At 38.9% G+C, this 14,225-nt stretch overlaps 1 protein-coding gene across 1 annotated transcript in view; it reads left to right on the top strand.

Annotated features, from left to right (window-relative positions):
• Window positions 1-3,820: 3,820 nt before the first annotated feature.
• Window positions 3,821-14,225, top strand: part of LOC105933297 (GDNF family receptor alpha-1-like) — a gene marked incomplete at its 5' end in the record, with an annotated part of 37,349 nt that continues 26,944 nt past the window's right edge. The window contains 4 exon segments of the mRNA XM_036126255.1: window positions 3,821-3,999; window positions 7,320-7,492; window positions 11,225-11,334; window positions 12,038-12,172. Of these exon segments, the coding sequence (XP_035982148.1) occupies window positions 3,821-3,999; window positions 7,320-7,492; window positions 11,225-11,334; window positions 12,038-12,172 (597 nt within the window).

The raw sequence follows: 14,225 nt of genomic DNA, 5'->3' as shown, positions 1-14,225 counted from the left end.
TGTCTCTTAGACAATGAGGATTCAGTGAGGAATAATTTAGCCCATTTTGGACCTGTACTTATATTGTGTGTCCTAATCTAGATGGTTCTAATGCTAAACAGCACTGGAAGAAGAACACTCTCTTTGTTTAGCATATCCCATATATCTTTTCGTCCCTGAAAAGATATATGGGATGTTAAGGCTACGGCTGGTACTCCCATGGTTCTGGCTCCCAAGAAGAAATCCACTAAACCTAATTTACTTAAAGTTACCAAGTGTTTGTCACAATGATTAAAATCCAAAGTCAGGTTTCAAATGAAGTGTTCATAGTGCTAGATCAACTTGTGATCATAGTCTGTGTTCCATGAAGTAACGGCAACGTGTAGTTTTCTAGAATTGTCAACATTAATCTACTTTTACGGCTCTTTTTACTTAGAGCCTCCTTTGATCCTCCCACTGTCATATGAATATAACCAATGAAGTAATCTTTAAGTTCTAATAACGCAACTGTCTGTAGAAATGTTAGTCTAAGAGTGAAGGGCCGTTATTCTTGTTCATTTTAAACAATGTTTTATGGTAAAATAAGCCTATTCTGTCTTCCCGTGAGTCAAAAGATGTGCAAAAGGTGCAGACAGTTCAACCACTAAAAGGCTTAATTAGACTGCCTGAGATCATCCATGACATTTTAGAACTTCCTTTTATCTACACGTTGTCATCTCAGGTAAAGACTGCGTTTCTTAAATCATCTTATTTCAAAACTGACCAGAGATGGAAATCAGAGACTTACCCATTTATTTAAGCCCTTAAGACTGACATCCCTTAAACGCAACCTTCACAGAAAGTACACACATAAAATAAAACATTTCCTCACAAAAATTGTTTGAAATACAAAGATTATGAAATTGTTTTTTTTTTTTATTAGTACAGAATTGTTTAGATACATGCATGAAATGTAAATTGGTGAATTTCACAAATTTTCTTTGTAGAAAACCATGCTAGTGAAAGAAAAAAGCCAAAACAATGGTTCCTCCTCCATGTTTGATGCATGTTCCAACATGTGGTGTGAAAAATTAGATTATCAGGCACAATGATGGAAGGTGTTTGGGAGGACAATAAGTAAGTAAAACTTTATTTATATTAGCATATCTCGTAGCTGGCCTTCAAAGGAACCACTTAGTCTGCTGATCTCAGTGACAGAGGAAGGGAATTCCAGAGTCTTGGAGCCCCAGAAGAGAAAGCTCTGTCTCCTTTAGTTTTCAACTTTGTATAGGGGACAATCTGCAGGTCTTGATCACTAGATCTCAAGGCCCTAAAAAGAGAGCAGGGATGTAATAGTTCAGAGATGTAGATGGGTGTCTGGCCATGCAGGGCTCTCCAAATCAAACCTAGGATCTAGGATAAGATCAAACCTGTGGCTAGGTATGGACACATAATGGATTTTGTCATTATGACAACCTCTGTGAGACATAATTCCCTTTTTTAAAATAGATGTCTGTTGAGGATTGGGGACCAGGCAGATATCTCGCTGTGGGGATATTCCAGTGAATGACTAGTCAGAGGTGGGACAGAACAGCACTTCTGCTATTTAAAAACAACTTCAATCCCAAATGTCACAGCAGTTCATGCAAACAGATTCTGTAAACTTCAAACTCCCTTTCACATTTGCGTCGGACGTTTTTTTAAAGTCGAAATCTGCGAAAGCTGTATGGACAGCAAAGTTAATGAATATGCGGTAAACATTATCTCTTATAAAAGTAAAGCAGTGTACAAAAACAACAAGACTATAGAAGTTTAAGTGAATGATGCTGAGTCCTGAATTTTACCATCCCTTACTCTTCCATCAGACTCAATAAGATAAACGTAATGCATTCAATTAATTTAAATAAAAAAAAAAAACAATACTGTTTCTTTATGGCACACTGTGGGGGTCCTTCTGCTTGAGGGATGCATTCTCCGACACGTTACAAAATTAGAAAGTAAATGTCCCATAACATGGATTGATGGTCTTGAGACTCACAATAGGCCCTTATATTTCCATACTACATTTACCCTGGCTTTACTTTCAAAGGAAAAGGGTCCTGGCCTGAGGGCTGGACTTTTTAAGAAGCCTGGGCTTTGCTTAAAGGTAGAGTGAATATTTTTTCCAGAAATCTAGGTAAGAAACGCCCAGTCCCCTTTCTGAATAACTGCACGTACGCGTGGCAGAGAATAACCTATGAAAACAGTTTTGGTGTGATCAAAAGTCCTGCTATTGTATTTAACAGAAGCTGCACCAGGACCGTTGTAGCTTATATCCTGGTCTGATACTATCTCTCTCTATGCTGTGGAATGGAAATGGCTGAAACTAATCTCTGCACAGGATTTGTACTTACCGAACCTGGATTACCCACCTCTGCACAACCCACATGAACCTACACTACATCGCGTTAGTAGGACACATAAAGCCGACAGGTGTTTTCAAGATATTGCAAGTTTTAGTGGATGTAACAATGCTGAGCTAAGGCCTCTAGTGTATGGAGGACCAAGTCTTCCATATTTAAAAATAAATACAGAAATAAATAAATGCTCAATAATGAATAAGCATACAATTAATTGCCACCAAATTGGATAAATGTAAGGTGAAATTAAATTATACAGTGGACATAAATGTATATATCTCTTTTAATTAGCTTCTTTATTTATTCGCCTTTGTAATAATGACTTTATTTATTTGTTGTCCGTTATAATCTTCAACTTTATTTATTAATTACTATTCTTCAAGTATTTCTTTATTGAGCATTTATTTATTTCTGTTTTTATTTCTAAATATGGAAGACTTGATCCTTCATACCAGTGTGTCTCGTTTTTAAACCGATTATAATTTCTTTAAAAGGCGACGAACCTCAAAGATGACCCCATTTTTGCCATTGTATACAGCTGATGGGCCGCTCACATTAACTGGTCAGAACAGTAATTCTTGTGTTTAGACAAGCACAAACCTCTGAAATAGTATGATACAAAGTTGTGTATTTCTGAAGCCTCAGGACTCGAGAACAAACCGAATTCTTATGGAAAGAAAAGAAAGCTACAATATGAGTAGGTGGCTTTGGATCTTCTGTCTCACAAAGCATACTGCATCCAAACCGTCATCAATCCTCTTAACTCTTTCCTCCTCTCGTCAATACATTGTTTTGTATCAACAGCCAGCTCAGTCTAACACGTCGCTCCCGTTAGGTAGCTCAACTACAAGAGCTTGCGGTTTACGCCTCGGCCGTCTGCTGCCCTCCTTCTGCATGTTTGTCATGCCGAGCTTTCCCCAATTTAATTGATGCTCGTTTTCGCTCCACTTACACGGAAAAAAAAAAAAAAAACACAACTTCAGGAGTGGGAGTAGTCTATGAAAATGTTAATTAATGGTGGATTGGGGAGAACACAGGCAATTAGTGCTAGCTGACAGATAAGCAGGGCTGTGTTCGGGATGCTGATGACTATAGGAGCTCTACGGTGACGCATCACTTTAAGTGATTTGCAAACATAACAATACAGATGGGAGTTTGGGGTGTGGGGGTGGGGTGAAGTTTAGACTTTTTGAGTTTTTTTGGTGCATGGACAAAGAATCATTATGCTGCTGTTTAATTCTCTCTGTCTTTTTCCACTGTACTTTACAGCTTTGGGTTTCTTTACTGCTTTTGTTCTGTTAAGAAAGGATCTGTGGTTTGCCACATTCTCTGAAGGCTGTGTATCTAACTCGTTTAAATAATGTATTTAAAAAAACGAATGTTTCTTGTAAAAATCTAAATATGTAAAACAGTCGTTTGCATCAGATCGTCATTGTGATCCTATTGTCTCCTCGTGCCTGCAGGTGAGCCGGCGGTGGCCCGGGAGAACAACTGCCTGACAGCCGCTAAAGCCTGCAACCTCAACGACACGTGCAAGAAGTACCGGTCGGCCTACATCAGCCCCTGCACCAGTCGCGTCTCCACTGCCGAAATCTGCAACAAAAGGAAGTGCCACAAGGCCCTGCGTCAGTTCTTTGACAAGGCAAGCCGTTTCTGACACTAAATGCAGGCCAACGGTTATGGAACAAAAGTTTGATGTCCACCACCAAGAAATGTTTTTTTTTTTTTTTAAAAAAGAAGAATCTTCTTCAAGTAGATAAATTAGAGAGCCTGTCAAAACTTAAATTGAACTGCAGGCCTTCTTTTGTTTGGTAAGGCTGTGATTTTCAAGCGCAACATTTTTGCTTTCTTTTTCATTTTCTAAAGTGACGAGGAGCTTTGTATTGCCAGTCCAGCCTCCTTGATGTTCAGCAGGATAAACTTGCTGATCCTAAATTAAAAAAAAAAGCTGCAAAGAATGCACAATGTTGGTAATGTTAGACTGGGGTATTTTTTATTATTTCTGTGATTTATCAAACCTAAAGAGCATCTGTTTTTTGATTTAGCAACTGATCAATACTGTTTGTGTTCCGTCGCTGTTGCTGTCTACATTACATTTCTACCTTAGCTCATTTATGTTGGGTTTTTTTTGGTTGAAGTTGTTTAAAACATGAGCATATTAACAAAAAATATTTTTGTTCAGTTATTACAACTGATGTATAAAGTGATTTTACCCGATTGATAAAGCTATATACAGTGCCAGCAAGAGGTTTACACACATCCATCTATATGGATGTCTTTATTTTGAGGTTTTAGTTTTATCTTTGAGCTGTTCCTTTCAAGGGGCGGATAGCGTTTAAATCATTCAGCAAAACAGATATAAGAACTGGTTGCACACATTTGAATTTATTATGGATTTTCTTATATTCTGCTGTAGTAAAAAATTACAAACGCCCAAATATTCACTCCCACTCAGGTTTAGTTTAACAACCCACAAAGAGTTTGAAATAAATAAGCAGCAACCTATTGTTTATGCCTGCTTATCTTCGTGGGGGTCATACAAGTGGGTATGTGTGGGGCTCCTAGCATGGACTCAGCTTTGAAGAATAGCACACAACATTTAGAAGACATTGAGGTTTTGTCTTTCGGCATACCCTTTGTAAAGCTTAGGGTTAACTGACATTGTTCATTCCACTACTATTCTTGATTGTTTTGGATTATTGTCCGGTGGGAACGCTCGTGTCCAACTTTTAATCATCTGACCCAAACTGATATACATGAAAGTAAATTTGTCAGAATGTCCTGGGTCAATCCAGGAACTTCCTAGCAGATGCTTTAACTCCAGTGTCACTGTGGATAGTGTAGTGATCTTTACATAAATAGGGACTGAGAAGCTACCAACATTGAAAATATAAGCTTTATTTTCAAATAACACAAAAAATAGCTTTTTGGCTAGAGTTAGAAAAAGTATGTTTGTTGTCTAAGGTTCACTAGCATTATGGGGATACCCCATATCTGATCAATGTATAGACTACACACAAAGTCAAACTTGTTTCCAATGCTGGTTGGACTCCACCATGCTTGCCCCCTCCAAAGTGTAGTTGTTAGGAGGAAGGCGTCTGGTTTTGGAACCTAGGAGCCTCATCTTGTCTTTTGGCAGATGATGTTCGTCTTTTTACTTATTCAAGCCATGGCCTTCAGGATGAACTAAACCCATATCAGTGTGAAGCAGCTGGGCTGAGCGTTAGCACCTCTAAATCTGTGGCCATGGTGTCTTGACTGGCAAAAAGATGGATTGGTCCTTTTGGGATGGAGATCAGCCTGTGCCTCAAATCAAGGGTATCAAGTGTATAGATGGATCATGTTGTTGTAGTGAAGAAAGAGCTGAGCCACGTAAGTTCATAAGATAAGATATATCGCAATTCAAAGAATGGGATCCTGGATACAAGCGGCTGAAATTAGCTTCATGCATTAGGTGTCCTGACTGTGCCCGGGAAATAGGGTGAGAAGCTGTATCATCCTGGAGCAGCCTAAGGTAGAGCCACTTCATATCCATAATGAAAGAAGTTGAGGTGATTTTCCCATTTGATCAGGATGCCTTTTGGGTGCCTCCCTTTCGAGGTTTTCTAGCCACTTTCCCCTGGGAGAAGACCCCAAGGTAAACCTAGAACGCGCTAAAGGGACTATATATCTATTCTGTCCTGGGAATGTCTCCTCCAGAATGAGCTGGAGAGTGTCACTGTGTAGAGGGAAGTCTTGGTTCCCTTAGTTGACCAATCATACCAGCACACCAATCTTGGATAAGTGGAAGACAATAGATGGATTTAAGGAGGGACATTTGAACCTATGAAAAAATTGTTATCAAGTATGGTGGTGGTAACCTTGTGCCCTGGTATTGTTTTAATACCAGTGTATACTGTAGATGGAATACAGAAACAAACTTCAACTTAAATTAATATTTTGTCAGACTTACACATAGCTAGATTTTCGCATGGCACAATGACCACAGACTCTCATCAAGCCTTGTTTTGGGATAGATGAAAGTCTGAGATTAACCCTATCATACTGGCAATTTATGAAGTGCTTTTTAACAACAGGGTCTGTGGCAGTAAATGAACCAATTGAAGAAGCTTTACCATTTCTAATACAAAGAGCGATCAAATACCCTGCAAGAGGATTGTGGATGGCTACAAAACGTGTGGTTTATCTCCAACTTGTCAGGGGACATTTAACCAAACATTCATTGTGGTGTACCTTTTTGTTCAAGACTGTCTGGAGTAAAGAAAATTCACAATATTGTCTAGTCCGCAAAAAAACAATTTAAATTGTAATTTGCAGAATAATTCCATTATGATATAAGAACGTTCCAATTAGTTTCTCAATAGCTGCAGATTGTTCTGACCTCACGCTTGTTATGAGTGTATATAATACCAGTGTCACAGCACTGGATATATGCATAGAAGTTGTAAATATCCAAAGATGGTTTACTCACCTCTGCATGCCAGATACTTGAAACCCATATTAAAACATGACGGCATGACGTACATTCTGATTAGTTTGGCCGAAAAATAGCTAATCACTCTCCAGTTGTGCAAAGATTCTTAGAAAAATAGCAACAATGAGACAATGACATCATAGCAACAGTGACGTACTCCTTCCTGACTCAGTTTGATGCTGAATCCCACACCCTTCATTCTGATACACAAGTAGAATTATTTTTTTGGGAACAAACGCAAGACAGATACTTGAAAGATGTTCCATATAACCTGTTTCATGTAGTCATGTTTAGACCTACAATCAGGGTGACTGCAGTTTAAGTAAATTATATGGTATATTTTTAATTTCTCCATTATAAAAAAAGACTTTATAGGATAATCCAAAGAAAAATATAAATGCCTACCAGAACACAGCCTGTGAAGCAGAAACCTCATGGAAATACTGTTAGTCAACTAAAAATAAAACCGTTTTTCTTTTGCCACGCAGGTTCCTCCAAAGCACAGCTACGGCATGCTGTTCTGCTCATGCCCTGTCAGCGACCAGACAGCATGCTCTGAACGCAGGCGTCAAACCATTGTCCCTGTCTGCTCGTACGAGGAAAAGCAGACGCCAAACTGCCTGGAACTGCAGGCCTCCTGCAAGACCAACTACATCTGCAGGTTGGAAACAAGAATTCTGCTTATGCTTTAAGGATTACTTTGGTTAGTGATGGCATGGAGGGAAAGATGCAACAGGCAACTGGTTTTGACACTGATATGGTGTTCCTTTGTTCCAAACATAAGTGTCTGTCTTTTCCTTCACTGGATTGCTTTATTTTGCATTTTAAGATAAAGCAGCAGTTGGTCCCATAAGCAAGAATGAGGTAAAAATCTTTAAACAGCACTCTGATTGACACAAACTCTGCTGTTGTGCTTTTTTCAATTCAATTAAATTTCATTCCCTACTAACATTTGTTTGGACAAGTTGTTTCTCTCAAAACTGACATGCTTTGGTTGAAGTTATTTTACAATTTATGCACTTTAAATCACCACCCCTGTGTCAGGATTCTCACTAATACGAGTCAGGAGGAAATTAGATGTTTTAGGTGTTCTGCCTTGTAGTTCTCTGGCATTAAAAAAGAACGGTAAAGGGAGAAAACCTTGTCTTTAAGCTTTCTGCAGTGTGGGGCCGAACACCCCCACTTTTGTTACATAGTTAATTTCCCTTAAGCAGGATGTGAGTTGATACTGAATAATTTTAAATTGCTGATTTTAATCCAAATTAGGAATTTTTATTTTATTTATTTATTTAGACCTGTCATTGCTATCAATGGTACTACAATCCCTGCTTACAGGTGCTAATAACAGTAACTCGGATGTGATACAGCAGCAGATCAATATTGCTAGCATGCTTCATGTTAAAATAAATTTAGGCCTGAAATTAGCACTTAATGTCGAATATGGAAACTTTTTTAGGAATGTCCGTTCATGCCTAAATTGCAGCATTGAAAGTAAAGACCAGTTAGGATCTGATACGTCAACACTGCATTCAGTAATTACGCAATTATACCCCTCTTTACCTTAGACAGCAGAAATAACCTGTCTCCTTAGTGCTTAACTTAGATCTTAATTCTCAGAGTCACACCTGTCGCTGCGCAACACAGCAGTCATTATCCTGTAGTACGAGGCAGGAAAGAGTAATTCAGTGATGGGTATCTGACATCACCCTCCCTGGATTGTGTATGAATGTTGACGCATGCTCTACGGGGGCCACGTTCAATCCTAACGTGGGTCTGTTGGATTAAAGGGAAGCATTAGACATCAGAAATGATCTCTGTTCAGACTGCAGCCTCTGGTTTTCCCTCCCCTTCTTGCCTCTCTGTCTTCTTAACAGCAGGCAGCATGACAGCCATAAATTCCCATTGCAAAATTTTTCACTCTTCTCTCAATCTTTGGCTTTTTTTTTTCTCTGTCTCTCTCTCTCTCTCTCTCTCCATGGCGCTCTCGATCCATCAGACATATGCTGAGGGCTGAACAACAGGTCTCACCGCAATGCAGCTTCCTCCCAGTCCATTTGTCAGTTAGCAGGGATAGATTAAAGCCATGCATTTCCACAGGCTCCCGCAGCATATGTCAGGTCTGCTATACTGGCTGCTGTTACGCTCACTAAACACTCCTCTGCTCTGCTCCAGATTGGTGGGATTAGATGCATCATGCTGGATGATCTGGTCTATACTTACAGCTGATTGCTCCTGCAGCTTTGTAAAAAAAAAAAAAAGTAAAAATATGTGATTATAATCATGCAGAAAAGAGTTGACTATGCTTTTATTTTGCTTCTAAGTAGCCACAGTTTATAACAGTTTTGTTTAAAGTGACTTTTGCTTTCTGAGCATTGTTTATATATAGAGTTGCAATCAAAAATATCCAACGCTATCAGCCTCGACAGACATTTTAGTGGCGTGGGTGACAATAAATTACTAAAACACCTTATTGAACAACAATTTTTTTTTTTATTGAGACATATTTAAGTTATTTTGACATCAAAATCTTTAAAATTGAAATTAAATATATAACCCCTAACACGTGCGTGCGCAGTATCATCCAAACCTCAACTTTAGTATTTTGTGGAGCATCCTTTAAGTTTTATAACTTCCAACAAATGGTTTTGAGAAGTGCTGACAAGCTTCCCGCACCTCTTGACAGGAATGTCTGCCCATTCTTCACTCATAAAAGCTTCTAGCTTGTTGACGTTTGATGGGTTCCTTGTTGCAGCTGCATTCTTTAAATCCCGCCAAAGATGTTCAATTGGATTTGAATCTGGTGAAGGACAAGGGCCCTCCAGGACACTCCTTGATGTTTTTCTTTTTAAACACGCTTTTTTTTTTTTTTTTTTTTTTTTTTTTTTACTTAGAGGTGTGCTTGGGATGGCCGTCTTGCTGGAAAGTCCAGTGATCACAGAGGTTTAATTTGTTTGTGTTTTTTTTTTTTTTTTTCAAAAAAGGTTTATTTTGTTGACAGAAGTTCACATGTTCCTCTTCAAAATGCCGTGATGCCCATGCAGAAGGTCGAGATTGCCAGTTCCTGCCACAGACAGCCCCACATCATCAATGATCCACCTCCATGCTTGACTGCAGGGCTGCTCTTCTGCCAATCCTAAGCCTGGTCGTTCACACGGCTAACACACCACTGGTCCATATGTCCAAACAATTCCTGTTTGGTTCCCCAAAACTCTGTAGTCCTATCCAAATTCCATCTTTGCTTGTTCTACTCGACCTCATGTTCCTTTTGGCCAAGAGTGGAGTGCGTCTAGGAGTTTAACTATGAAGTCCTTTTTTTTAAGCTGTGCATGCCTTAGGGTTGCCACTGAAGCACTAGTACCAGCCTCCGTCATGTCATCCTGTAGGTGCCTTGCACTCCCACAAGGGTTTTTCTTAGCTGTCCCGACTAAATAGCTATGATCTCTCTGTGAAAGTTTGGGCTTTCTTCTACGGCCAGGCAGATTTGCTGCCGATCATAAGGTTTCAAATTTCTTATAAGGCTCCCAATGGTCTTAAAATATTAAATCTTTTGGAAATCTTCTTATATCCAAAGCCCTTCAGGTGTAATGAAATAATCTCCTTTCTCAGTTTTTCTGGAAGCTCCTTTGTGTTTTTTTTTCCAGGACTGCAACACACCTTGATACCATCACTGGTATTAAAAACAAAACAGACAATAGTATCTAGTGGTTGAATAATTGTGCCGTTGGCTGCCTTGATGTAGTGTTACACACAAAATGTAGTGTTACACACAAACACTACATCGTGCATTTTCAATGTTGCCTTTATGGATCAGTAAACTTCTAAGGAATTCATCCGAAGCAGAATCTTTCTCTTCGAAAGAAACTTTAATTGAATAATCATTGAAACTTTCATTTTCTCCTCCATAGCATTTTGATGACGCAAACGTAAAACAAAAAACTGAGCGTAGCTTTTGTTACTGGTAGAAAACACATCCTAATCTCTCGATTTTCTGGAAGGAAAATGGGGGGCACCATCGCCTGGTGATACAAAATCCTCATTGACCGTGCATGCATAAAACCAATAGAAACGTTCTTCTGGGGGCCACTGGCATACACTGGCAATATATAAACTTATAAATAAGTTTATATATATATATATATATATATATATATATATATATATATATATATATATATATATATATATATATATGGTGCATTTACAATCCTCTTTCCTCGTTTTCAAATCAGGAAAGGCATGGATCTTTGCTTGTTTGTTATTTGTAAGTAATTTCAGGAAATAACTCAGCCAAAGCAAACGGAAGATGGTCATCTTACTCTTAACTCTCCTATGGGCCATGTGGAAATCTCGTTGGATCTCTGATTGTTTCTGGATGTGTGTTTTTTTTTTTTAGGTCCCGACTGGCTGACTTCTTTGTTAACTGCATGTCAGAGCCTCGCTCGCTGTCAGGCTGTCTGAAGGAGAACTACGCTGACTGCCTCCTGGCTTACTCTGGCCTTATTGGTGAGTCTACACGTTATAGCTAATTTCACCTTTTTCGTTGATGGTCGCGGTCTGTGTTCTGTGTCAAGTAGTCAAGTTAATTAATGTCTCAGTTTGACTGACTTCTCTATGCTTCCGACAGCAAACATAACTGGAAATTTGTTGAGGTTAAACCTCCTTTGAATCAATGCAAACTGTCAAATAATTTAGCATTTCCTACAAGTGACCACACCAAGCCCCAGAATATATATATATATATATATATATATATATATATATATATATATATATATATATATATATATATATATATTTCCACACAGTGCCAATTTATTCTGCCTACTGCAAAACAAAAAAGCCCTTATTGGTCAGCATCCAGCTCAAGGGAACAATCCATTGGGGGAGTGAGAAATCACTGACTGAAGCTATTTGCTTTCCCTCGCTGAGAGAAAAGGCTATTCTTCACTTCAGCCTCTCTGCATTCTGCTTCCTCTGGTTGTTACCCTCAAACATGAAGTTAAAAGAAATGAATGTAGCAATGAATAACTTTGTTATTCATTTATTATTGAACACCAAATGAGAAAGTCTTTAGAACTGTTGGAAATGCTTGTTTTTGACACTCAGCAGCGCATTGCGTTTTGACTTCGGTCAGAACCATTGTTCGTCGTCACATTTATTGCCATGCCTGAATCCTTCAAGGAATCCTTGTTTCCACCTGCTGCAGGCACCGTGATGACCCCCAACTACCTGCGCTCCCCCAAAATCAGCGTCTCTCCCTACTGCGACTGCAGCAACAGCGGCAACAACAAAGACGACTGCGACAAGTTCACTGAGTTTTTCACAGAGAACACCTGCCTCCGTACGTTTTGCCTCCTTCTCAAACTGCCATTCACTTGTATTCAGTTTTAAACCTGACTGTCGCTTTATGGTGTTTTCTATTTTCATCCACTCCTCTCCCTTGGTCTTTATCCTGCTATGCGCTCATATCCATTCTCTTATTTTCTCCTCCAAACCAAAAATATGCCTTTGCAGAGGTTGTGTTATTTATCCCACAGCACGGAGAAACCAGTCTGACTGCATCGCCGTGTCTCTCTTTGTGTTTTTTTACTCCTGTGCTCCTGTTTGTGTGCCTTAAAGCTGTTCTGAATGCCTTTCATGGTTTTCCACATGCAGAAATTTTTTTTTTTATCTAATACATTTTATACACAAACTAATTCTGTTTTGGAAAAAAATTGTAGGCACACTTGTAAATCCCCACCATTTTCTGTATATGTTAAACAAACCACTGGTGCCCTAAATCTAATCAAATTGTTATGTTTATATTCAATATCCATTCATCCATCCATCCATCCAATGCCCTTTCTTGCAAGGTCACAGGTGGCTGGTGCCTAACTCTATTGGTCAATTAGAAAGAGGTGGGGTACACTATGGACAGTTCGCCAGTCCATCACAGTGCAACATGGAATTCAAGCATTCACACATACTTGTAACTAATGAAGAAGAACCAGCTCACCTAACAGAGTGCGATAAAGTTGGAGTACCCTGTGAAAGCTTGCACAGGCACAAGGAGAATGGCCAACTCCATGCAGAAAGACCATCTGCTAAAATTTAAACCCCAGGGCTGTCTTGCTGAAAGGCACCTGTGCAGCCCCTGGCCTCAAATTCTACACTTTAGAAACTGAACAAAGATATACAGCCCCCATAATAGGTAACAGCCATTTACTCATCAATAAGAGAAAGAGGTATTGACTTTCTGGGGAGTGTTTTTTTTTATTTAAGCTTTTTAACTTTACCACAAAAATTTTGAAGTATTAAAATTTTAGTTTAAAGCTGTATAATTATGTAAAATATTGCGTAAACCTTTCATTTCAGAAAACTCGTTTTTATTTTAATTAATGAGAACTGTTCCACATTCTCCATGACTTCTCCGTCAGTGGACCAGCTCTCCGTCGTCCACCGTCAAAGTACGGAGCGAGTCCAATTTTCTGATGCGTTCCGGTCCGTTGGACTCTAGCCAGGTCAAGCTCCACAATTGCAATCCTATCAAACAGGAAACAGAAGGCTTACAACATCAGGTTTGTCCAAGTAAAATAGGGTAACGGGAGATTGGCAACTACAAATGGAAACATCTTTTTTAAATATTCCCAATAAAGTTGATGGTTTTATTTAAATATTGGACGCAAACTACTGTTTTTTCACCAAACAAGGATGCAGATTTGTCACTTAATATGTATAGGCTGGATCAATAAATTAATTTCATTTTGAAAGCCTTATATTTCATCTATTCCAGTAGCAACATGGAAGTAAAAATACGGCGAGTTGATGTATAATCAGCAACAGAGAACTTTTCGGACGCTGTTAAAAGGTTAGTCCTTAGGTTAGTCCTACCAATTTTCTGATTAATTCTTTATTTTAAAGACTCAATCCATTTGACCTGCCAAGATGAGTGAATCTTCATCAGTGCAGACTAAATATCTGCATAGTTTGGAATGAGATTATATAACTTTATTTTTTTAAATTTGTAGTGGAGCCTCTGTGCAGTACAAAAGGTTTGTCTCCTTTTATGACGGCCTGGCTTAACTGGAGATCAAATTAAGGATGAGACAATAATCGATGCGTAGAAAAGATACTCAAGAGTGCAATGGTGGTGGATGGCCTTGAATGTGTACAGAGGAATTTCTTATTCTCTTTTGAATCAAACCAGGAGCCAGTGGAGCTGCTGTAGGACTGGGGTAATGTGATGAAATGAGGGGGGTTTGAAAATAATGTGAGGAGCTGAATTCTGAACCACTTGAAGCTTATGGAGTGATTTTTGAAGGAGGCCAAAGAAAAGAAAGTTACAGTAATCAATACAGGAGGTGACAAGGCTATGGATAAAAACTGATGCAGAGTGAGGGAAGAGGATGAAACGA

The sequence above is a fragment of the Fundulus heteroclitus genome, chromosome 22 (assembly GCF_011125445.2).
Source record: "Fundulus heteroclitus isolate FHET01 chromosome 22, MU-UCD_Fhet_4.1, whole genome shotgun sequence".
NCBI lineage: Eukaryota > Metazoa > Chordata > Actinopteri > Cyprinodontiformes > Fundulidae > Fundulus > Fundulus heteroclitus.
This window is presented reverse-complemented; position numbering and strand designations above follow the sequence as displayed.